The 26,161-nt window shown below is 43.1% G+C and overlaps 1 protein-coding gene across 5 annotated transcripts; it reads left to right on the forward strand.

The window, feature by feature from the left end:
* Window positions 1-1,485: 1,485 nt before the first annotated feature.
* Window positions 1,486-25,774, forward strand: LOC133347253 (calpain-9-like). 5 transcript variants are annotated; one of them, XM_061559370.1, is made up of 21 exons: window positions 1,486-2,118; window positions 4,206-4,275; window positions 5,749-5,867; window positions 8,938-9,071; window positions 11,182-11,353; window positions 12,262-12,330; window positions 13,088-13,173; window positions 13,722-13,796; window positions 14,445-14,605; window positions 15,152-15,327; window positions 16,204-16,397; window positions 17,572-17,611; window positions 18,373-18,450; window positions 19,171-19,228; window positions 20,398-20,462; window positions 21,347-21,415; window positions 22,227-22,305; window positions 22,410-22,526; window positions 23,374-23,432; window positions 23,777-23,832; window positions 25,716-25,774. In XM_061559370.1, exons 1-20 carry the CDS (start codon window positions 1,747-1,749, stop codon window positions 23,801-23,803), a joined length of 2,220 nt encoding a protein of 739 aa, XP_061415354.1. In that variant the 5' UTR covers window positions 1,486-1,746; the 3' UTR covers window positions 23,804-23,832; window positions 25,716-25,774. The 5 variants fall into 5 exon arrangements, with proteins under 5 accessions (XP_061415354.1, XP_061415353.1, XP_061415355.1 ...); XM_061559369.1 differs by lacking the exon at window positions 25,716-25,774 and adding an exon at window positions 24,706-25,624; XM_061559371.1 differs by lacking the exons at window positions 23,374-23,432; window positions 25,716-25,774 and adding an exon at window positions 24,706-25,624.
* Window positions 25,775-26,161: the final 387 nt, after the last annotated feature.

Here is a 26,161-nt window from a genome sequence, read left to right on the forward strand (position 1 = left end):
TTTACACCTGATGATGATTGCTTGTGTTGCAGTCGAAACGTCGTGAGAATTTTATTGTTTTATATTTTTATTATTTTATTATTTCCCTTAGAACCAAAAATATGAATCCCTGCAGTCACGAAAGCTTTAAATCAAAATCGGACCGTCAGTTTCATACATTGCAGCGAGTGGTATAAAAAATACTTTTGCGGAACATTTTGTAATAAATAAATACAATCGTTTTCATCTCTTTGTCATCTCTATATTTTTTAAAAAGACCAGATTTCAATTTATCAGTCTCTATGGGCTTTCCAGATAAATATGTTGGACAATATTGCCTTCTGTGATTGCCAGGGCTCGTTTTTGTCGAAGATGGGCTGTGGCCTATAATATCAGGCAACAATGGTGTGATATTATGTTAGCAATCCTGACCATGCTGATAATTTATAAACAATACTCATCGGTATCTTCCACGGCAAATCCACCGCTCTAAGCAATGACGGATTATCCTCGTAGCAAAAGTCGCTAAATATGCTACGTTCCCCGCACTTCCAAAGGCCCCGTGCTAAATTCTTTCAAGCTGTTAATTCCGGTTCAGTGATTCTGCACTTGCTCTAATACGATAGTACTATACCGCCTTCTACATTAATGAACGACTGGGTGTTTAAGGTTAGCGATTTGTCATATCTGGCTGTATAGCACATGAAAAATTACAATTACTTTACTGCGCAAGTTACAAATTTGTGTTTTAATATTTTTTTTATTTAGGGCCCCTTTATAACATATTCTACAAACCCCGCACGAGCTTAATTAGGCACTGGGTCTACGCCTCCCCAAACCACCACAGTCTCACGATCTTACGCTGTTAGCAATCCAACTTTAAGTACCTTGCTCCAATCTCCTCGCCATGTGCGTCCTCTAGTGACGAATTAAATTCCTTTGGCTGCCGATCCGGCAGTCGTTTTTTTTCTAGACTGTCGGTCACTGCCAAAGCCCACGAAACTTGTAAAATACCAGTCCGAGTGATGTACATTAAACCTGCGAATCTAATTCCAATGGTGGAGGTTTGCCGGGGATGGTATGATATTTGTTGCATTTGTTTGATTCTTAATTCATTATTATTTTCATTTTTTTTATTACGTTTGTTTTACATTATGCTTCACAATCGAGGTCAGGTTAAATTAAACACACTGTATACGTATTCAGCGTTTAAATATAGTGTAGATAATTATCAAACATAAATCCTGTATATGTAAATATGTTGTCGATTATCAAACATAAACGTTCCGTCGTTAATTGGGAATGCATTAAATACGTTTTCATCAAATACACTGTCGATATTTGAACGTATACATTTAACAACAACAACAAAACTCAAACACATCATGCTATTTCAGAGCAGGGTTGCGGTTTAGTGTTAATCAGCAGTCGGAGATGGGGGGGGAGAAGCCTCCCTGCAGGCAGCAAGAGCGACTGCCACATCCGTGAATCTCACGCAGCACCAAGCAGCAAGGGCTGCACCACCATCATCACCGTCGACGTCGTCGTCTTTATCCCAATTCTTCTCATCGCCATTGCCCGTCTTTATTTGTGATCATACCAAAACCCTCCTCGTCATCACCGCCGTGCAGTACCGGAGATAGCGGCAGGCAAAGCGTGAGAGGCGAGGCAGCGCTCGTAACAATAATAATGATGGTGATGGTGGTGGCGGTTGCTCTTTGAGAGGGATTGCACCTCGATTCTCGATGCCCGTAGCTCGCTGCTGAGATGAAGCAGCAGCAGCAGCAGCGAGCGGCATCAGAGTCCTCCCGTGGGGTCACTGCGGGAGCGTGCGGATCGGGGTCAGGGCCAGGTCAAGTCTCGGCGCAGAGTTCAAGGTCGGAGCAAAACGGGGCAGGGTCGGTCCTGGTCATGGGAACCGAGGGTCCGCCAGGTCACGGCTGCCACGGGGGCAGCGGTGGCCGTGCCGAGCTGGGTGCCACGCCACGCCAGGACTACGAGGCCCTGCGCCGGGCGACAACGGAGCGGGGAGACCTCTTCCAAGATCCGCTCTTCGACGCGGACATGGAATCCCTGGGCTCGGGGCGGCTGCCTGCGGACCTGGGCAAGCTCAAGACTGTCATGTGGAGGCGACCACTGGTGGGTGAACACACACAAAACAACAAAATGCCCTGGCCGTTGACTTGCTGTTGCCACAGAAATCACAATTGTCTACCAGTACCTGGCGCCTAGATGGATGACATTGATGGGCTGGGTTGGTAAAGTGGTGGAAATGTAAATATTGCCTAAAAAACAGGAGCCACTTTTCTTTAATCACGTGAGCACTCCACATACTGTATATCCCTGTGGTAGTGAGTTTAGTGACCAGGCATAAGGGTATGAGTAAGGAGACCTCTGTTAACAACTGGACCATATGGTGTCAATATGATATTTCCACAGTAGACCCGAACCTTAATTAGAACAGTCACTCTCCCTACCAAATTAGGACAATTCAGTGGTACTAGGCATTGCCTAATGACAACCTCAAATTTCCCGAAAAGTGTTTCTCATCGGATAGTACCTATTTTATGACCGTGGATAAATGATGGGCTGAATTGGCTCAAGCTGAGATTCAAACTCATTGTCTTGTTATTGGGAGCCTGCTGCTTTACTACATGGCTGCATTGCTTTAAGCAAGTTGCAGCAATTGTTATCAAATGTAAACTTTTAATCAATTATTCACCTTTGAATTGGGCCAAATCCCAATAGCCTGCATAGTGTTGGCCAGTTTAATACCATAATATGGTTTATACAGTTTTAACAGAATCCTTCAAATTACAAGTATGTAGAAAATAATATTGTTTGTAATAGGTACGAAAATGTTATAATTTTGATACAATTAGGGGCCGTCCATAAATGGCGTCACACACCTGGGGGGGGGGGGTCAGACATTTGTGACGATGTGTGACGTCACATTAATATGCGCAACTTTAAATAAACAACACGCTCTACTTAATTAAATACTTTTTAATAAATGTTTTCTCCTACAACATCAAAGTGCAGCGCCAAATTAAATACGCACTACAATGACAATAATTTGGGGGGGGGGGGCAGAGCTTTGTGACGTCATATTTGAGGGGGGGGGTGACTTTTTGTGACGCCGTGTGACGAAGGGGGGGTCAAAAATCGTCCAAAATCGCGTGACGTCATTTATAGACGGCCCCTTATTTTAAAAATAATAAATATGTTACATGTAGGATGTTAAAAAAATAATTGTAATGCAAATCACTTTAAACACATTTAGACATGTAACAGAAACATTATTTGTTTTCGCTCAGGCTAATTGAATATGTTACCCCATAAGTAATGATGGATAACTGCATTGGAAATAAAGCATGACATGAATAGACCCTATCGAGACTCAGCATATCATTATCACAAGTTGTGAGCTAAAACAGTTCGGCTGAAGTTGCACGGTGCCCAGAGGTCGCAACCGGGTACCCGATACCCGTACACTACCCGATACCCGGCTACCCGTACCCGGCCGGGTACGGGTACGGGTAGCCGTTTGCGACCCTGGTGCGGCCGGGTACGGGTAGGCCGTGAGTCACTGGTGAGTAACCGTTTTTTACTCATTTCGGGTAGGGTACGGGTAGGGAATGGGAACCCGTACCCAGCCGGCTACGGGTATGGGTAAGGAATCAAAACCCGTTTGCGACCTCTGACGGTGCCTCTTGCCTGATCATACTGTGTAGATGTGGATGCTAACTCCCTTTGGTATTCGTGTTTCCTCTCTACTCTTTTGAAAAACTCGCTACGAACAGGTTTGGTCTTATCTCTGAAAGTTCCTAAGTCGAATAACGTTCCTAAGCAGAGGAGCCCTTGAAAGAGAGATTGTCCCCCAATAATAGGAAATGTGAATATTCCACCAGTAGCTCAGGATCACCATTGGAACATAGCAATGACTCATGTTTAGAAGAGTGCAAAGATACTTGGAAGCTTTAAATTTCTCACCATATTTTTTTAGCATCGCTGTTGATGCCAAAAATAGCACTCAGTTCAGAACTATGTTGGAGGCTACTTAACTAACCACAACATGTGATGTTTCTGCTAGTGAGAAAAATATCACTCTTCAGATGGGCTTGCCACTGTTAAAGTGTTTATTTCAGTAGCACTGTTAGCAAATCAGTAATAAATGTTGTGTTTTCAACAAAGTTATGTTTTCTAATGATGCAATGTGCTGGCAGGAGATCTCCCAGAATGCAGTGTTTATGGTCGACAGCTTGGACTGCACTGACATGAAGCAAGGGGATTTTGGTAAGAAAACCCAGAATAAACGACGTGACCACAACTTCTCAGTGATACTGCTTTGTAAATATTATCTGCCTGTCTTTCTACATACTAACCTTATTCATGTTTAAGCAACTCCTCTTAAGGCCACATTCTAATCATTTTATTCTCTTGTCATATACATGCACCATCGCTTTGTCCTATGGCATTGAACAGCCTCTCTGAATTTACAGTGCGTTGCTCTTGCATGAATCATTTCAAGGATCTTACATCTACAATCCTATCGAAATTGATTTCACTCCGCAAACGTTTGCTGAATATCAACATCACTGCACTGTAGATGCTGTTAATACTTTACTGTGTTGATATGAGAGTGACGAAAGTTGCTCTTAACATAAGCCTTTTTGTCCAGTGTACAGGAGGAACTCATGTATTATGCAACGCAGAATGAAAATAAACTGTGCATGCCAGATGAAGGCATTACTTTGAAAGAGACACAGATCGATAGAGGGTGTATTTCCCTCTGCCAGTCAATGCTAGCACTCTGCATTGATGGCTGCATGGTTGGTGACGCTACACTCAAAAGAGACAAGCATGCCCAGGAAAGCTTTTCACCCCTCTGCCCACTTGTGTGCTTTCCTGGTTTTTATAGGTGCTCGCGAAAGCTACTTGCCTCTATCTATAGCCTATCAGACTAGAATTCAGGGGTGGGGAACGTCCGGCCCGTCAGCCGTATAAGGCCCGCAAAATCATTTGGTTTGTTACAGCCATCACATTAGGGGTGAGTTAATTAAATGTTTGACCAAATATAACGGGCTAATTTTTAAGTTGATGATTTTGTATGGCCCCGCGAATTATGTTATAAATATCCAAATGGCCCTTGGCAGAAAAAAGGTTTCCCACTCCTGGACTAGATGGTGGACCCATTGTCAGAGTGTCTGCTGACCTCCAATACCCGAGTTTGACCCGCGACCTGCCAGGAAGTTTCTTGGCTTCAAAGTGCACCATGTCAGGCACACGCAACGTGGTGAGATCCCCACGTTCTCGTGTACTGTGTTGGACTGTTTTTTCCTTTGAAAGGACTCATCACGCTTGCTAATGTAGTATGTATGACTAGGATCTTTGTGTTTTTTATTTTTGAAAGTGTACAAACATAGATATTGAGAAAAAATGGACCAGAAAGCTGAAAAGTGCGCAAAGAAGCATGCAAAGTTGCATTCGTGGAATTGCAATGAGAGACAGAAAGATAACACATGGATCATTCAACATACAAAGATTAAATTGACTGTAAAGAAATACAAGTGGGTATGGGTAGGATACGTTGCGAGAAGGGATGGTGGCTGGTGGTTGAGACTTACGACTGAGCAGCAACCGCAGAGATGGCGCAATGAGATCAGCTCGCGTGCATTGCGTGACCGTGAGAGATGGAAACAGCTTCTGGAGGCCTTTATCCAACGTTGGATAGAGCATGTCAGATGATGTGCGAATGTGTGAGAGCAGGCGACTGCTGGCTGCTGGCAGCCATTGCATCCCTGACCCTGCACCCCAGGCTGTTGGCTCGCGTGGTGCCAGAAGGACAGAGCTTCAGCGACGGCTACGCCGGCATCTTCCACTTCCAGGTGACGCCAACGTCCACTTTAAACACGGCTCACTCGTGGCGAAAACACCCACGTGTAGATATCGCTTCCACGTAGATACGATGAAAATGTGCGCTTCAATAACTGTGGTCAGGTCAAAGTGTCTGACTACTTGAATGAAGGTGGGGCCGGTGTTCATTTTCATTGGTGGCCCTGGACTGGTGGTGGAAATTCCATATTCCTATGGCGAGGCCAAGTCTTTATTTAAAGCAACCACTAAAATAGCAGCAGCAACAACAAAAATGTACACGAAAAGAAACTTGATGTAAAATAACGAAAGAAAATGTATGAACCTCTCTAAAGACATAATTGCACAAAGCAGAGTGTGTGAATGGCTGAGGCATCCAAGTGCAGAGGTTATCTCAATGCTATACAACATAACACATTCCTGCGGAGGGAGCTGGTAGTAACGTTGGGTTGCTCGGTCAATGGCCAGCGTCAACGGCGGCGTGGTGTATTCCGCAAATATGCCCGACTGTGAGGGCGGGCACAAGCCGGCGTGCGTAGGTTAAACGTTGAGTTTTATAAGGGCACCACGGGGTGACCAGCCCCTCCCCACCCAGCCCCACCCCTCCCACCCCCCACCCAGCCCCACCCTCCCCACCCAGCCCCTCCCCACCCTCCCCACCCAGCCCCTCCCCACCCTCCCCACCCAGCCCCTCCCTACCCTCCCCTCCCCACCCAGCCCCACCCTCCCCACCCAGCCCCTCCCCACCCTCCCCACCCAGCCCCTCCCCACCGTCCCTACCCAGCCCTTCCCTCCCCACTCTCCCCTCTCCACCCAGCCCTACCCCTCCCATTTTTGGATACACGACGGATGGACGGACAGAATAATCCCCTGTGGGCTAGTGTAACCAGGAGGTTACTACCAGTATAAGGTATATAGCTGTATAATTACTAGCAGACAAACACACAGCAGCACTGCTTCGTAACGCTGCCTGACCATAACCCATGTGACCACTACCTGTCCGTGACTTTTCCTCGCATTCTTCCTGGCGATGTCACATGTACCGGTACCCCACGGGGGAACGCATAGCACAGGTTGGGAACCACGAGACTGCTTTGTAGCCTCGGCTGCTTTGTGCAGCTGTAACGTCACTTCTAATAGATGCAAGATGTTGCCACTACCACTCCACAGACTCTTCGTGGTGTGTCACTCTTTTACCATTTTGCAAAGAATGCAGGTTTAGCGCTAAATTATCTTTGTGGAGTCTTCAACACTTTATTTGCCACTCGTAGCATCTAGCGAGAAAAAAAAACACGTCCTAACTGACAGGTAAAGATTTACAGGGATTATTGGGGTCACTTAGATGCAAAGTGCAGCTTCCATTCATGGTGTTAATTCATTAGGTGATGAAGGGCGAAGACTCATTAGGATGCAGGTCACCCATGCAATGCAGTTTTAACAAGGATCTGGTTTAATAAAAAAAAGAATCACAGCACGGGTTGTTGCTTGCTGACTTATATAAAAGAATCCAGTTATTGTGTTTGAAATCTGATTGGAGCCCATTGTGATTTTACACTGTAAAGCCATCGCTGGCATCTGCAGTCTTTTATCAGTGTTTTTTTTTCTAAAGGCCAGAGGTTAAGGTAAAAATGCATTAGGTCGTTTGTTTGTCTGTGTTGCGTGTGCTAACAATGCTTCTCCTGGCCATGGAGATACGACAGATAGGTTGTCTTCAGGATATTGCGAATCTATGCAATGTTTAGCACACAAACCGTCTCCATGTTCTCTTGCCGCATTTTTCGTAAAGGTCACGTACGGTGTCTTGTGGCGCTGTTATTGCTCCAACGAACAGCGGTGTGGCATCCTTGGACTATTTTGTGAGGGGAAAATGCAGGTCAAGAATGCAGGTCATGCTTGCCGAGACTAAATTTCCCCCACGCTTTGAGCGTTAGAATGTTGGCAAGTCCCTCCGTAAAAGGTGATATTTGGCAGTGATTGCACTGCCGAATTGACTAGGAAGAGAAAGACAACAGTGCTTGAAATGAGAGTCGGGCAGGGCAGAGGCATTCATTGGAGCAGGTAAACTGCCCTGATTGGGTCGCTAATGGTACTGTCGGTAATGTCACCCAGAAACCAAAGTCGTAACCTATTATTACGTCAACTTACATTTGCAATGTGCCCATAACGTGACACGTGGTTCACAGTGTGTTAAAGTAATTTCAGCATGCTGATTGGTGCTTGTATTCTGGCCATGTTTCAGAACATATTGATCACTGGCAGGGGCGGTTTCTTCATTAGGGCGATTGGGCGACGCACCACCAATGTCATTCAACCACAGAGTCACGTTAGCCGTCACTGTCAGCCTCTGGATATAGTCCAATCAGCGTCATGTCACGTTCTGTGGAGTACCGCCTCTTTTGGGGCGATTTCACTACGGCTGAGAATCGCCCCGAGTGGCCCCATAGACTTACATTCAAAGATGTTTTTTTCGAACGGGGGCGCTCCAATGCATTCTCTATGGCTTCCGGGAGGGCATGCACTAACGTGCTTACGTCATCATACGTGCTAACGTCATCATACGTAAGCACGTTTCATCCAACAATATAATTTATCGCTACCTAGTGGAATCTTTAATAAAATAAACTTGAGTGGTTTGTTTTAATAGTGAGTATATAAACAAACAAGATGTATTGTAAGAGTCACTTTATTTTTCATTAATATTAAAGAAGTGAAGTTGCCTTTACATGCTTAAGCTGTTAATTTATTCATTGCATGGGTGGACCTTATCCTTATCAATCATCCAGACATTTGCCCCCCCTGAGAGATTTTGCAGGAGCCGCCACTGATCACTGGTATCGTTGACTGACTATGAATGATCGAATATCCACTTTAATTAGCTGTTTTTGCAGCCCGTTGAAAGCCCAACACTGCCCCAGTGGAGTTATAAATCAATACAAATCAAAGCATCTCCTTGTTCACCTCCATTGGCAGTCCTAGGCCGGTTGCGAAAATTCCACATATTCCCGGTAGGACACCTCTCAATTGATCACTCGAAGACCTCTCAAGATTCGCCGTTGTCTGTGCATCGCTCTTGCCTCTTCACAGTTCTGGCAGTTTGGAGAGTGGGTGGACGTGGTTGTGGATGACCGCCTCCCCACTTACAACAACAAGCTGGTGTTCGTGCACTCGCCCAAGCACAATGAGTTCTGGGCAGCTTTGCTGGAAAAGGCTTACGCCAAGTACGGGAGTAAGCGTGCAGCCAGCGGCACACTCGTGTCAACGCGTTCAGTTCTCGTTATATCGTTTTAATGGTAATGTATTAACCATTACACTGCTCATTGGTGTATGAGTCATTATTATCGTCATAAAAACACAGTGTCCGTAAAGGGATCATTGATTGCCGACGAATTCTAATTTGACAGCAGTTTCAGCTACGGGGTTGAAATGTTGACAAAATTTGCGTTTTATTTCGTCGTTTTTTTTGTACCGCTCGATGTGAGATGAGTACCCTCCAACAAAATGGAATTCCTTACAAGAGAAAGTAAAATGTGTACCTAGTTAGGTTTGACATGTTTTTCATGTGAAATGAGAGTTCCAAAGTGTAGCAAACCACTGCTGGGATGGTGAGGAATGTTGTGCTCCGATCATCAACGTAAAATTATGAGACACATTGAAATGAAATCAAATAACATGTTAGCATTACCACGCTGTCTCGGGAAACTGTTGAACATGTCAAAGCAGCGATGTAATGTCGTCTCAAAGTCAATTCCACATTGGAACTCAGTATTCTTCGGAGCACAGTTCACAAAAGCATTTCAACTTGCACCGTTATTGTGTGAAATGAGTGCAGGCCCTTCGAGAAATGCATTACGAGTATAACAGAATAATTAAAACACATTCTTGCGGAGGGAGCTGGTAGGAACGTTGGGTTGCTCGGTCAATGGCCAGGGTGAACGGCGGCGTGGTGTATTCCGCAAATATGCCCGAACGTGAGGGCGGGCACAAGCCGGCGTGAGTAGGTTACACGTTGAGTTTTATAAGGGCACCACGGGGTGACCAGTCCCTCCCCACCCAGCCCCACCCCTCCCACCCCCCACCCAGCCCCACCCTCCCCACCCAGCCCCTCCCCACTCAGCCCCTCCCCACCCTCCCCTCCCCACCCATCACCTCCCTCCCCACCCAGCCCCTCCCTTCACGACGGACGGACGGACACAATAATCCCATGTGGGCTGGTGTAACCAGGAGGTTCCTACCAGTAAAATAATCACTGCTGAGGGGTTGGTGGCCATGTGGGACTCTCAATTCCCGATATGATGTGTGTCGTCAATGCCTGGTGGACGTGGATGTGTATGACAAATGTTTCATTATTTGAATAATGGCGGTGTATCGTTTTATTGATCTAGCTCAAAATTGTCTCATTATAATTATTTCATAGAGGATAACGTTATAGAAACCATGTTGCAAGATTTTTTTTATCCTAGAAAGCCTCATTGGGATATTTGACCATTGATACTTTTTAAAATCCTTTATATTAAGTTCACTTGCTTACGACCGTGCAAATCTTTCGGTCGTTTTTTAACCCACTTCCCGTGATCCAATCGAGCCGACATTTTGCACACAGACTCGTTGTGCGTGACAATGTATTTCCGTGAAAAATTTTTTCCCAAATTTTACACTCTTTAGGAATTTTTTTTTTATATTTAATTACCAATTGCTTAATGATGGCAGGCATTCATCTGACCCATAGGTGGCAGCCATCTCAAGCCAGAGGACGAGAGGATTCTAGCCGCCACGCATATAAAGGATTTATAGTGAAAAACTTTGTTTTTATGGGTTAATTTTTTGTAAGTGAGGTAGGAAAAAAATGAGTGGAGAATACCCGCTTATAAGAGGAGACAACACTCAGTTGATATGTATAGACCAATAAGCACTTTTGAGCTGCTTAGGCCCTAGAGTATATATCTCAAAATATTTTGGTTGACAGTGTTCATCTCCGACAGTGGCTCTGAACACAAATTTAGAAGCGTTCCTAAAGTAGGCACCTGTCTCCCAATGGGAAAACCACTGTTGTATTCGTACATGTTGATACTCACTTTATAAACTCTTTAGGGAAGATGAGCTGGGTTGACCCGTAATAGGAATTTGAACGAGCGATCCTCCACATGTGAATCAAGCACTCTGATCACAGCGCCACCTATGATTTAATCTCAACGCGTCTCATATATTCACTTTCATGACAAGAGCATCTTTTAAACTCATGGTGCAGTCGAGAGACTGCTAGTGGGTCCCGGTGTTCGTAATTGAGCATTGGCTAGAAGTGACCGCGTTGATGTGTTGTCCCTTGCCCAGGCTTCACGGCTCGTACGAAGCCCTGAGAGACGTGGGTGCGTGGGAGGCGATGGAAGATTTCACGGGCGGTATCATGGAGTCCCTGCCACTGACCGACGAGTCACCTGAGCTCTTGTACCGAAACATGAGGACCGCCTTCCGAAGAGGATCCTTCCTTGCCTGCTCCGTTGACGTGAGGGAATTACTTCGCCAATCGTTGGAACGACAATTGACACAATGACCGTGCTGTATGTCCTGCTTTGCATGCCGTACAGTTTGTCGCGTCTGTGTAGGTAAACCCACCGTGCTTAATCATACCTACCAGAAATGTAAGTGATCGTATACTAGAAAAAATTGCAATTTTCATCCCTTTGTAAATCTACTTGTAGATGAAGGCCTTTCCACGGTCATGGGGTTGTTTAACCATACTTCATCAGCATGGTCAGTTTTCTCAGCGCTATCATATACTTTTAAATATGCTTTCTGATTTAAAAAAATATTGTTAATGAGGGTCCTACATTGGGATGTTTGGCCATTACTTCATGAATATTTTTCATGTGGATGGAAATCAGGTTATCCAATGAAACCCCACAAACATGAAAAGCGAACACACAAAAGTAATCACAGAATGATCAAGCATTTATTTATTGTACTGCCATCTGCTGGCTACCTTGCAACTCACTTAACTGCATATAACATGGCTGCATTGTCCGCTAATGTGTGTACTGTTGTTTAGTTTGCATTTTGATCTCATAACGGTATAAATTGCACATCTTGGTTGCTTAATCAAATGTGAGCACGGGTATTCATTTTATTGTCAACCCAGTGGAAAAAGTCTTCACTGAAAAAAAAGTTACGCACGTGCATATATTGTACAGTCAAATTTATTTGCATCGATAATTGATCTATGAATGCTGGTTTTCACAGAAATATCTTATTATTGATTTAGTGTACTATAATATTACACACTCTATACTCTCACACTACAACTATGACGCGACGAAGCATTGAGGATGACCAGCAGCTCGGCGCCTTGACATCTGTAATTGCACCAATTCCATATTTACCAGTAACCCACCCTAGAGCGGTGATTTCTTGCAGGTTGAGAAGCCCGAGCCCATATCTGGCCTGGAGAAGGAGCACGTGTACTTCGTGACAGGAATCAAGGAGGTACACGAACTGGACCTTTGCGTACACCTCGTCCACTCCCACCACGATGGTCTGCAGCACGAGCATGCGAACTCAATTGCCGTGCAACGCACGCACACACACGTGCTTAGCCGCTCGCCTCCTCTGCGGTACATACGCGCCCGCGTGCGCTCGATTGTTGTGCAGCGTGTGTGCGTACATGCTCAATTACTCTCCAGCGCCTGTGCACGGATGATGCGGGTAACAGAATTGGAGCCAAAGGGGGGAAAGTGACCGAGTGTTTATCCACAGATTCACGTGGTGTCCGTAAACAGCTGTAGAAATTTCAATGCAGATAATAGTTTTTTTCTTTAAATTTTGCAATACATATATAGGCTGTATATATATTCAAAGTGACATTTTGGACTGCAGTGTAGTCTAGTGTGGAAAATGTACTAACCTTCAGCTGATTTTTGGCACTTGTTCAAAGTATTTTTTGAGTTCTGAACAAACCCTGCATATATGTATAACTAATATAGTCTAATATTATATATATTTTTACACGTAAAGAATTACATGTATTTCTCCAATTATTGTTACCTGAGCTGTGACCAAAAACTCAGTATATATGATAATTTGGTTTAGAGGCCCAGGAATTCATCTCAGGTTTCTTGCTTGTGCTGACCAATTATGGTGCTTGTCCTCCTGGGTCTTAAGTCGTTTGTGTTACCCAGATTCAGATTTGCATTTTGACAGCGCATATGTAATTCACACGCATTGTGTTGTGCCGTCTGTCCAGGCGTGTGTGGCCAAGCAGAAAGTGCCGCTGATGTTACTTAAGGATCCATGGGCGCAGTCACGCTGGAAGGGGCCCTGGGGACACCGGTGAGTGTGCATCTGCAGAATATATATCGCTGCTTAGGATTTCCCTAACCTCTCTTTAATAATTACACGTGAATAATAATTTACCCCAATGGATCAAGGCCTGCCGTACCGTGTTGGTCGTGGAGGTTGTTTGATGATATTTTTTTTACACGTAGAGTGGCGGCAGGGTGGTGAATGGGGGGGGGGGGGTTCCAAGACTGGTTCGGATATCACTCGCCACTGATGTTAGTCATGGCCAGAAATAGAACTCAGGTCGCCACGGCTCACGTCAGTAGCGAGTAAGATCCCAACCAGTCCTAGTTCCCCTTTTAATCAACTCGCACTGACCACCATTACGGTCCCGTATGGTCAAACAACTCCCATTATTGACACTGTGGGGAGGCCTTCATCCAGGAGTGGATTTCCAAAGAGCTGCTAATTATATCTTCTTTATAATTTTCATTACGTACACCTGTAAGCATAATGAACACTTAATTGAATCACATGAAACCTTTCTAAAAATATAAAACGAATGTGTTTTGTGTGCCCGATGTATTTTCTGTCGACAGCTCACAGGAGTGGCGGCAGATAGCGGCACCAGAGAGAAAAGCCCTCTTGTCACTCGTCAGTGATGAGGAATTTTGGTGAGTGCCATTTTGGGGATGTGTCACAATTCCATCATCGTCATCATCACCATGTGCCAATTGGTGAATGTTGGCACGGTGGTCAGGATAAATTCCTAATCATCCTCAAGAATGCTGGTCATAGTTTTCAATGTTTCTGATAAACATCTGCTCTCATGAATAATGATCTAAGTCTGGAAATTACATTGTGTTTCTGCTCTTGTAAACAATGTTACGGGATATTTTACAACCTTATATATAAACATTTGTCTCTGCAGTATATCAGTGTGCTTATGTTTTCTTTAGGATTTGTTCAATAAAAACCCCTATTAAGGTCAATTTGGGCATTCATCATCTATCCTCAAGGGTCTGCAAAATGAGTACCGGCTGATGATGCCTCACTATTTGGTGGGAAAATCAACAATGCTTTTTGGTGGGAAATCAACAATTCTATGGAAAGACTGACATCTTCTCTTAAGAATGTGGAATTCCTACCGCTGACTCAGGGCCATCATTATAGATAAACACTGCTGCATAATCATTGGAGCAGGAAGACGCTTTGACCTTTGACTTAGAGGTTGTTTTATCTTGGCTCGTAAGAAATGTATTATAGGATCCAGCTAACAGAATTTCCGGTTGCCCATCATCCCAAATCCTCTGTTTTTCAAGGATGTCTTTAGAGGACTTCAGGAGCACATTCACACAGATGCAACTGTGCCACCTGACCCCAGCTGACCTGGGAGAGAACACATGCAAGAGAGGCTCTCTCACTGTGCACCGGGGCTGCTGGGTGCGCGGATGCTCCGCTGGTGGGGGCTCTGCCTTCCCAGGTCACCCATGCATCTCCCTTGTGCACCCCTTATCGATAATATACCATTCATACTCTATAGCGCACAGTCATGAAGCACACCTGCCTAATAATGTCTACGTTAATTAGAACTGAATATGACCAATGGTCTCCGTGAGGCCGGCGACCGAGGGGATGAACTAGGACCAGATGGTGGGAGGCTGTTATGGCAGATCGTGGAAGTCGCCCGTCTACTGTGCAGCAGCTGTGGGAGATGGCAGATTGGAAAGGGGTGGTGAGGTGTAGTGGCATCAATGGCTTTGGCCGTGACGATTACTTGATCTTGAATTGAAGGTGAGTGCACAGGGTCTATAGCTTAGGCAAACTATTTCAAGTGGAACATTAAAGCATTAAAACGGGTAAGAGTTACAGTGTTGATCCCGATGATATTGATGATGATGATCAGGCATGGCACTGACCACTTTGCCCCTATAGTCATGGCAGCCTTTATCGGTACTTTCTTACATTACATTCCTCAACAGTATTTTGTCTAAACTGGGGACGTGTGTGCGTGTGTGCCCACATCTAGGCACATTCTGGACCAACCCACAGTTTAATCTTCAGCTCTTTAAAGAAGATGATGACCCCACTGATGGTGAAGTGGACTGCTCATTCATTGTCTCCCTGATTCAGACAAGATCACAGAGATTTTCTGCACATGGTTGTAGAACTCAACTATTGCCAATTGGATTCAGTATCTTCCAGGTGAGTGGTCTTAACATTTCCAGTTCTGCAACAATAAACTTGGATAATTGCATGATATCTCACGTACGTTTCAGACACTTTAAATATGTGGACTATCATTTGTATAATGATGAAGTTGCTGTTAATCTACTTGGGCATAGTATATCACTAAATTTGGACTTTAGTGCAGATAAAATAAATCTGTCTATTTTTGTTCAGCGAGAAATGCTTAGACAATGCCATGGCATTAGACGTACTCAGTTGAACTGAATCTATCGTCCATACTGCGATGTGATGGTGCTTTTGAGTTTTGTGTATGTGTCAGACCACTGAAACATTCCATTAGTAAGCTTTCATTTGCTTAATCCTCACCACATGTTTCCTATTTACTGACACGTATTTTTTTCACCACTTGTTTCGCCACTTATGTTTATAACAATCCAAATCATGTTCGCAGACCATTTACCCCAAATGTACTTATACCTACAATGTATATTTTACAGTCTTTTCTATATGTGCAAAATATATTATTCAAATACAATGTATTTATCCTCATTCAAAGTTAATAGTTTGCTACATATGTATCTATATACCTAAATATAGTGTTTCTCGGTATTTGAATATAAATCACATCTGTCCACGTAGCTAAGTGAATATTCCTACAGGATTAGGTCTGTTTGGCAATGTGGCTTTTGAATATTTGACAACTGAAAGGTTGCAAAGTTAAATTCCTTATCCGGGGAACAACTCAGTCCATTATCCATCCGCGTGAGAAAAAAATTACAGTATCGCTATGTCCAAAGTCAACGGTGTTCATGCTTTGGCATGATTGGCCCTGATCACGAGAATATTAAACTTATACCACAATTGGTTGAAGTTGAGTACTCGTTTGAGCAGGAGGACAAGGATGCCGAGCGGAGGTGGGAAAGGCTCCCGGTGGCCGGCACGGCAGACTTTGTGGAGGCTCGGGAGGTGTTCGTACGGTTCTGTCTCCCGCCCGGCACCTACACGGTGGTGCCATCGACGCGGGAGCCACACCACGAGGCCGGGTTCGTGCTGCGCATCCTCGCTGAGAAGCTCAGCTCCATGAGGTAAGGGTGCCACAGTGGCAAGATGTTAACTACCTCTCTTGGTATACAAGAGGTCGTGGGTTCAATCCCGACCCTGACGGCTGTACGTTTGGAGTTTGCATGTTCTCCCCACGGTCGCATACATCTTTATAGAAACGTGCATTGAGAGTATTTGGCAGCTGTAAATTCGACATAATAAGCCACTTTGTGGCCAAGTTGCTTCTGAAAAAGAGCTATTTCTAGCTCAGTGGGTCTTACCTTGTAAAATAAAAAATTAACCCGTAAAAACAAAGTTTTTCACTATAAATCCTTTATATACGTGGCATCGGTTTTATTTTATTATTAATTTCTGTTTTTCTTGAGTAAGAGTTTCATTTTTATCACATTGGTATTTTAAATAAAATATGTCATTTTTTTTTTCCTAAAAAGTGGAAAATTTTGGAAAAAAATGTTCACGAAAATAAATTGACACGCACAACGAGTCTGTGTGCAAAATGTCAGCTCGATTGGATCACGGGAAGTGGGTTAAAAAACGACCGAAAGATTTGCACGGTCGTAAGCGCGCAAGCAAGTGAACTTAATATAAAGGATTTAATAAAAATAGGCATCGGCGGACGGTCCCGTCGGCAGGGCCGGATTAAGTTTGATGGTGCTTGGAGGAGGCAGTGCAACAATTAGGTTGTGAAATCATTTGCGGTTTAATATTCATCCCTTGTATATTCAACGTCGAGTTTTTTTTCTGGATTAACCAATTATCTTTATTTTGGAACTGGCCAAACATCATACAAAGAAAACCTACAGGCATTCAGTTAATCTTTCCTGGGTAACCAAATAAACAATGACAATTATTATATCATCCATTTACATTCATAGGCTGTGTTCTCACCAGATAACCATTCTTCACGTGAGTACAGGTTGACCTTGCAGTGTTTTGTTGTTGTAGGCATGCCAGCATATATTTACAAAAACACACTTGTCAACAACACGGCCTTAAAATAAAAAAAAATATATAATCGGTGATGTTTTGGGTAATAACCCTTCTTCATAGCCATTGGCTGAATCGCAGCATTACCAAATAATTAGTTTTATATGTCCAAAAGGATTGTTTATGTAAAACTTGCATACTTAAGAAGCTCATAGCCTTTTGAATGTGTTGTTTCATGGTATGACACCGTGTGTGTGTGGGTTTTTTCAGTGAAGACGAAAGTACAGTAGCAGCAGACCTTCCCTTAAAGGTGCAGTTTTAAACATTCTTACGCATACATTCAAGATCCATTATTCTTAGGTCTTTCGGTAAAGTCACGTAGATAGGTACAAAGAAAATAATCAAAAATAATTGTAGTTTTATGTTATTTTTTTATTATTTTCTTTGAACCTATCTACGTGACTTTACCGAAAGACCCAAGAATATGAATTCCTGCAGTCACGAAAGCTTTAAGTTCTGATCCATTGTTACGATCACAATATATGCTTCAACTCATACGGATGGAAATTGATTCTTTAAAATCCATGCAAATTAAATGCCATTGATTGCATGCTGTTGCAATAATCAGGTTTTCTGGTGTGCGAATATACAGTCTCGGTCCCGTTACCAATTACCGCACACACACACACAAATTAACGTGGCCTCAACTGTTGTCGATAGCTAAACGTAACAAAATGTGAGCAGTATTGGCTGTGAACTCTGACACTAACATTCGTCCCTTGAGGCACCCGGTAAGCTCTTATTGTATTTTCTGTTTGTGACATTTGGCCATACATGTTAAAAGGACATCGCCCAATACGTGTGTCGGTCATGCAAGGTTGTTCAATGCGTTATGTTACAGAGTATATTTAAAGCTCGGACACAATAATTGTATTAATTCTAGATTTGAAGCTTTCGTGACTGCAAGGATTCATACTCTTAGTTCTTTCGGTAAAGTCACGTAGGTAAAAAATTAAATTAAAATTAATAAAAATAAAACAATAAAAAACAACAATAATTGTATTTCTGCAGATGGGACTGCCCTCCCTGGAGCTCACTGAGCAGGAGAAAGCGGAGCTCTTCATGGTCTTCTCAGAGGTGGCAGGAGAGGTTGGATCTTCTACCTAGATACGCTACTGAACACCATGACTTTAGCTTTTCACGTGTGGTCATATGCTGACAATATTTTCTCATCCCCATAATTTCTCATTAGCTGAAGCCTCGTTTTTATTTTATTTTGGCTCATTATAAATTAAAGGTCTACATATCTGCCCTGCAAATTGCATGGCACAAAACACTGCTCTGCCTTTCTATTAAGTATTTCAACTGTAGTGTGTTAGGCTTCGTAAAACTCCCATTGCTGGTCAGTACTGTTTAGCTAAGTGTCCCAAAGCAGGACCCTGAAAAAGAGTTTGGAAAATTGATGCATTCCCAGATAAACATAGAGTATAAACTGCAAGTGGGCTTTGCCCACTTTCTATTGACTTTAGCATCGTACTTTCTTTAAAATACCTGATTTTTTTTTCGAAATGCTATCTCAAATGTAGGTTAAAACCTCCAGATACAAACTTTTGTAGGCCTAGATTTGAAAACAAAACTATTCAATTTGCCCCCCCACCCCACACACACAATTTTGGGGGGGCAAAGATTTAAAACGTTTTGTTTTTGGATTGTTATATATCTATAGCCATGCTCATCTATATTTGTGCCAAGTTTCAGTTTCTAGCCCCTCTATAACTGTAATTGATGTCAGTCACTTGCTCACAGTCAACATTATTAGACGTTTATTGGGATTGATGGTTAAACTGTGTACATTTTTCTCACTTGCAGGAAATGGAGGTGCGTCCAAATGACCTGCTGAAGATTTTTAATAGTCATTTAAACGCAAGTGAGTTAAGTGCTTCTATGATCACGAGTGTTTGGGTGGTGCGTAGCTGTTATGGTGGCTCTGAGCTACTTTTGCCACTGCTATTGATTTCCCGCACAGCGATACTCTGCTCATATTACTGACCCTGTTCGGGTGATGAACTGAGTTGATATCTGACCTGGATTTGAGCTCAGAGCTTTGCAATTGTGAATCTGACACTCCACCAACAGTACTACCAATCTAAATAGGAAGTGTAAAGAGATACATCCAATTAAATAAACTGTTGATCAATTTGATCATATTTATGCAACTGTCATTACCTGAGATGACTCCATTGAACTAGCTGAACTTGAACACATACTTTCTCTGAGCATTGCAATATTTGTTTTGTTCACATTATGGGCGAGTGACATGCCCCAACGGATGCACGTGTGCTGCTCGTTGCAAAGGTTCATGGGTCGAGCCCATGGACCGTCCTGGTTAATACTGTGTTGGTATAAAAAAATTAACCCGTAAAAACAAAGTTTTTCACTATAAATCCTTTATATGCGTGGCGGCTAGAGTCCTCTCGTCCTCTGGCTTGAGATGGCTGCCACCTATGGGTCAGATGATTGCCTGCCACCATTAAGCAATTGGTAATTAAATATATATTTTTTTGTCCTATAAAGTGTAACATTTTGGAAAAAAATTTTCACGAAAATGTATTGTCACGCACAACGAGTCTGTGTGGAAAATGTCAGCTCGATTGGATCACAGGAAGTGGGTTAAAAAACGACCGAAAGATTTGCACGGTCGTAAGCGCGCAAGCAAGCAAGCGCGCAAGCAAGCAAGTGAACTTAATATAAAGGATTTAAAAAAGTAGGTCATCTCGGCTACAGCTGCTGGCATCATGGTCCAAATTTGACAAAACTACTCGCAAATTACTTCTTGGGAAGCCACATAGTATTATCACCACCTACTGGCAGAATAATGTCCCACTTGCTAGCTGGTGCTCCCTTCACCTGGTGCTGCACTGGGACAGCCACCACCCCCCTTGCCTCGGCACCTTGAGACGTACTGCAAGGAAGGCACGGTATAAACATTAAGTGATGATGGCGATACACATTCATCGTGCATCACGTGAAATATAAAAGTGGTGGCTTATTTACATTGTAAGTGTGACGAGTTCTTTTGTGTGTGTGTGTTTGCAGGCAAGGCATTGCAGACAGACAGTTTCAGCATAGAGACATGTCGCAGCATGGTCGCATTGCTGGATGTATCCACGACCCCCCCCCCCCCCCATAGCCTCTCACACACAGCAACAATAGTCGCAATGCACCATTAAGCGGTGGTGATGTCACTATGGCGTTTGTGCCAGGCTAGGTGCACCTTGAGGCCATGTGAAGTGTTGAAGTTTCGCTGGCAGGTCATGGGACAGACCCAGGTCTTATGAATTGACTGACTGAAATGGCTAGCAAAGGCACCATTTATGCCCCCCACTGTGACAACTTGCTCCGTTTTAGTCGGCCGGTGCTCCACTCGTGAGCGTTGCTCCTCCGCCCTCTGTTGTTGTTGTTGGACTAGGCATGGGAGCCACATAACCCAGCCAATATAGCCTCGTCTGTAGGAAGGGACTGTGACTGGATCTCACACATGTACACACACACACACACGATTCAAATATCCCCCTTTTCACATTATGCACTGTAAAAGCTTGTTCTGTTCGTGAACACCTATGAAAACAGACAGCACAAGAGGGGAGATTTTCCCAGCAACATGCTCACACACACAATCTCTCCCCCAGTGCTGATAGTGGCATCCTGTTCTAGATATGCCTTTATGAGAGGCCCAGATTACAATTATTGCTGATGTGCATGACAAGCAGTTCAAGCAGGTATCTGTTATGGTAGTCCAATACACTAACCACTACACCACCAATCTTCACCGTGCACACACATACAGCCACACATGCATACATATCACACAACCCTGCAGAGACTTGCTTTCACCAACTTAACTGTTGCACTACGTGAAATGCTCATGGATTCCATCAAATTAAGAATTTATCAATAATCAGCCATCCACCGTGTCCAGACATTTACAGTATTTCATGCCTGCTGGATATCCACAAATATAACCTTAACCCTCTGTGTCCACCAGACACATTTGTCAGGACGGTTGGGCTTTGAAGAGCTCCAGGTTCTGTGGGCCAAGATCAAGACCTGGAAGGTTGAACACGAGGCCACGATTAGGGCTATAATACAACTGGTCACGTGCATTGATAATACAACTGGTCACATGCATTGATAATACAACTGGTCACGTGCATTGATAATACAACTGGTCACGTGCATTGATAATACAACTGGTCACGTGCATTGATAATACAACTGGTCACATGCATTGACTTGCCAACGCTGTTCTCATCAATAACTTAATGAATTCTCAATTTAAAGATGATACAGGGGTGGTGTTGACATAGATTTACAGGCATGAATTAAAAATACCTCAACTTTGTTTTCATAATCACTGTCTTTTAAACCCAAAAAACAAACAACGTGCTAATATGTTTGACAATGACCTTTATTCACAGCACAAAAAAAGTTGAAATTGGACGTTTTGACAGCATTTAGGGATTGAAGACTGCTGCCATTTGGAGATGTTATGTTATCAGTTTCTACTGAGAGATTTTACTAAACAAACCACCACATGGTGAAAAGGGATGATTAAAAACATTATTTGATAATCACATCAGTGTAAATGAGAGAAGATTTGACCCTCCCTTTGTTAAATTATACAAAAATACTATCATTGTTTAATGAATGGTGTGTGACCATCAGAGGGTTTTAATTGTAACTTACAGATGCTGGAGCTGGCCTCTTGTAGTATATTAACATCAATATACATGAGCTAATGTGCTGAAATATATTTTGTAATAACATCACAAACAAGTAAATGGCCTTTTTGTACCTGATGTAGCATCAGAGTAGCAGAACACATCGGTGATGCCTTTCAATGTCCAATTGTTCTTTCCACATAGGATATTTTCAGGAGGTTCGACCAAGATGGATCAGGCATGATGTCATCTTACGAGCTGCACACTGCCCTCAATTCTGCAGGTAGCCTGTGTCTCAAATTTAAAACACGGTGGTTCTCATGCATACCCTCTCTTTCTGCTCACCTGACACATTACGTAACCTTCGCTTCACGATTCTTCGTGCAGGGTTCCCGTTGAACAATCGACTTCGCAAAGTGCTGGTGCTGCGATACGCCGACCAATCGATGCAGCTTTGCTGGGACAAATTTGTGTGCTGCTTGCTGAAGATTGAGGCCACCTGCAGTGAGTTCCTTATCCTATGCCGCCATAGCCATAGTGACGTAATTTAGAAGCTTTCTCTGGATGTAAATGCGAGATCAACAACATCGCAGCGTCTCCTTGCGTAAATCATATTTTCTCTGATAATTGTTTTTTTACCCTTTATCTGGCAACAAAACTGACACCTTTTTTACAAGGAGTCATGTTTGCATAGACCACAATACCTGCAGTCATAATGCAAACAAAAACATAACTCTGATAATGTATGAAGTTGATTGATCAACACCCGAGACAGCTTTCCTTAGAGCCTAGTCTCATATGGTGTTGGACAAGTGCATACATTATCAGAGTTATGTTTTTGTTTGCATTATGACTACAGGTATTGTGGTCTATGCAAACATGACTCCTTGTAAAAAAAAGAGGTGTCAGTTTTGTTGCCAGATAAAGGGTAAAAAAACAATTATATTATATACTGGCAAATGAGGTTCCAATGGCATATTTTCTCTGTTGATGATCCTGTGCCAACGGTGAAAAATCCACATTGCTGTGGAAGGAGCCAGTCTCTCAATGTGTGTACAAAAGTTTATTAATTTTAGGAGGCTGGACAGCTTGATGTTAGGCACACTCCCTCTTGAGCCAGTTTGTATCGATGGTTCTATTCTAACTCTAGGCCAATATCCACTATAATTCATGTGAGTGGCCCTATCACAATATTATGGCCATTGGGCCCCATTGCCTGAGACCAAATGTCACATTTTTAATTGTATCCAACCATTACACCCAGTATATAGTAACACACTTATTTTATATGTTAGACAGCAAAGTATACAGATGTGAATGCTTGTCACAGACTGAATTGTGTTGTGTGCAGAGGCTTTCCAGTTTCTACAGACTGCACAGGCTGGGGTGGCCACCATGACGATTGCCCAGGTATGACACCTTAACGCATTGGCGATTGCCATTCCATTGGAACTGAAGGATATATTGTATAGTCCCATTTTTTATACGCCACAAAGTTAAGACAAACATAAGTTGGGAATATTTAGAAGTTTTGCATTTGGCGCATTGAAAAGCCAAATATTTTCCATTCTCAAATGAGCGTGGGTGATATTTGTATCTGTTTGGCAGCTCTTTGTTAGGAATTCCACACTTCTAAGGCTTCCTCATAGGTCACTCTCGACTGATGACAGCCCACAAAGTGGTTTTCCTGATCACGATTTTAACACTGTTTTAAATGCCAGCCCTCCTAATGTTCACGTTTTTTCTCCCCCCAGTGGCTCATCTGTACCATGTACACATGATCTCGCACAGTCACTCCCACAGCTGCCAGGTGTGTCTTGTTTCTGGGAAAGTTTGTTCAAATAAAAGTATCCGACCACCAGTTGGAGACGAGTGTTACCAATTGGATTGCAATTTTTACCAGTATTTGGGCTGATTTTTATTTCACCACTTTACACTACCGATGATATTCTATTCTTGCATGTGACAATATATTAATGAGCTAAAATGCCACTGTCGAGGTCTGCTACCCATGAGAGATTCAGGAGAGTATGTGTCGCATTGCTATTCCTCCACTGAAGGAGCACATACTATAGTGGATTACTGCATCGCCCATAGTTTGGTTTGCATGGCCAGTCGCACTGTGGCGAGTCTTTATTTTCAATTTCCGCTGATGTCAGATCATTACAGCTTCATTGTCAATGCGAGTTAAAGTTCTGATCGGAAAATGGTGCAGGCGTGGGAAGGGCTGCCAGATTGAATTTCGTGCACAAATTCGTCGTTTTTCTTTTAAAGCTGTGAAATGGAAAGAAAAATAAACGTTTTAAAAATGCGTGCCCTTTTTTTGGGCTCCAATGTTGGCAATTGTGTGGGGCTTTTAGGTTCTTCTGTCTAGAGGTCTAGACACTTATTTACGAACAAATCTGGCAGCCCTGGACATGAGCTGCCTTTGGAAAAAATGTGACAATTGTTCAACTCGCTTCCATACCTTGATCTACCTTATTACTGTCATCAGTCTTTTCAATAAAAAATATGTTTGTGTATTTATTGAAGTTGGTAAACAAACCGCTCAATTGAATTGTGAGAATTCGTTTTTGAAGCCTTGACTTAACTATCAGTAAAATAATTTAGCAAATTTCGATCTGATTTCAAAGTGAATGATTAACACTAACAAAGGCAAACTCTTCTTCATCTCACCCTCCAGCCATTCCAGGATGTCCCTGCATGAAATGCTTTTTTGCTAAACAATGAGTATAAATGTAAAAATACTCGACATATACAAAACGCCATATAATGTATAGTAATGTTCGCAGATAAAATATGTAATTTTTCAAGTTTAAATGCATGGCATTCAGTTAAAGTGGTTTGAGCAAGAGTTGTATTTCACCTTTCTTCACACAAATTACATGTGTTGGGGCTCCATTTAACACAACTGAAAAAAGCTTTAATAAATGCAATATCTTTCTACAAAGTGAACCTGTTACGGCAGTTTATTGAATGTGTAGAATTTTTGTAAATTGGTCGACACTGCTGAGATCATGGGTTCAACAATCTTAACAGCACCCACGTCCATTCGCTTTACAGTTTTAAAGACAAGGTAACATAATCGAATGATTTTAATGGCAGGAGCTTACAATGGCTGTTCAGTATCTTTGCTGGGTGTGTCTTGACCGTACAGATAAGACTTTTATTAGCACGCCGCACCCCCTCCCGTAGGTAACACTTTTAAAATATGGTGATCTCGACCAAGTGCTACTTTATCCATTTCATCAAGGGGGATCCTTTACCGCTTTGGAGCAGTCTAAATCATATCCGCTACCCTGCAATTAACACAAGCATCACTCGCTCTCTCCCATAGGGAAGATAAAAAGGGAAATCAACCCTGTGTGCTCTGCCAAGGCTTATTAAAAAAAAAATCTATCTTTGAGATATTAACCTTACATTTTTTGTGTGGACTGGGAACACGAAACCATTTCGATGATGTAGGCTCGACCAAAACTAATTTCTGTGTGATTTTTCCCCAAAACGAATTTTGGGCGCACCATCAGAGTTCCCTTGCGTCAGTCAGAAGAGCGTCGTCTTTGCCGAGAGCCACAACTCGCTGACGCTCGTGTCGCGTTATCTTTGGCCGTGATCTTGCTGCGACCACGCGGTCGGTTATATTATTAAACCTCGGAGCTTGCCTATTACTCTCCATTGTGTTGTGCTTCCCAGTCGTGTGCTGTGCTTCCCATTGGTGCACCCAACAGTGGCCTGCAACGTCATTTAACCGAGTCACGACGCAGCCTTCGAGGCCCCCACCATGAGCTCTGCGCCATCAAGTTCAAGTTCATGTATTAGGTATAGCCCTGTGAGCCATTCGGCTCTTGAATCGGGTGCAACCGCAACAAACAGAAAACAAAAACATGAACAAGAAAACATCTTAAAGTGACTATGTGCAAACAGAAAATCCAAGAAAAGACAGCAAAATATTGCAGAAAAATCACCGTACACCAACACTGTGCAAAAATCCCAGTGGGATGCAAGTCAAACAACAACAACCACAAGACAACTTAGATCAAGGCCATCAGTATAACTGTACTACAACAAACATGGCCAAACCAAAAAACTTTTCGAAAATCACCAAAATAAAGCCATGAAAGCAATGAAACAGTGGTCAT

This window comes from Lethenteron reissneri, chromosome 25, assembly GCF_015708825.2.
Source record: "Lethenteron reissneri isolate LAM-NWPU_2019-01 chromosome 25, ASM1570882v1, whole genome shotgun sequence".
Taxonomy (NCBI): Eukaryota; Metazoa; Chordata; class Hyperoartia; order Petromyzontiformes; family Petromyzontidae; genus Lethenteron; species Lethenteron reissneri.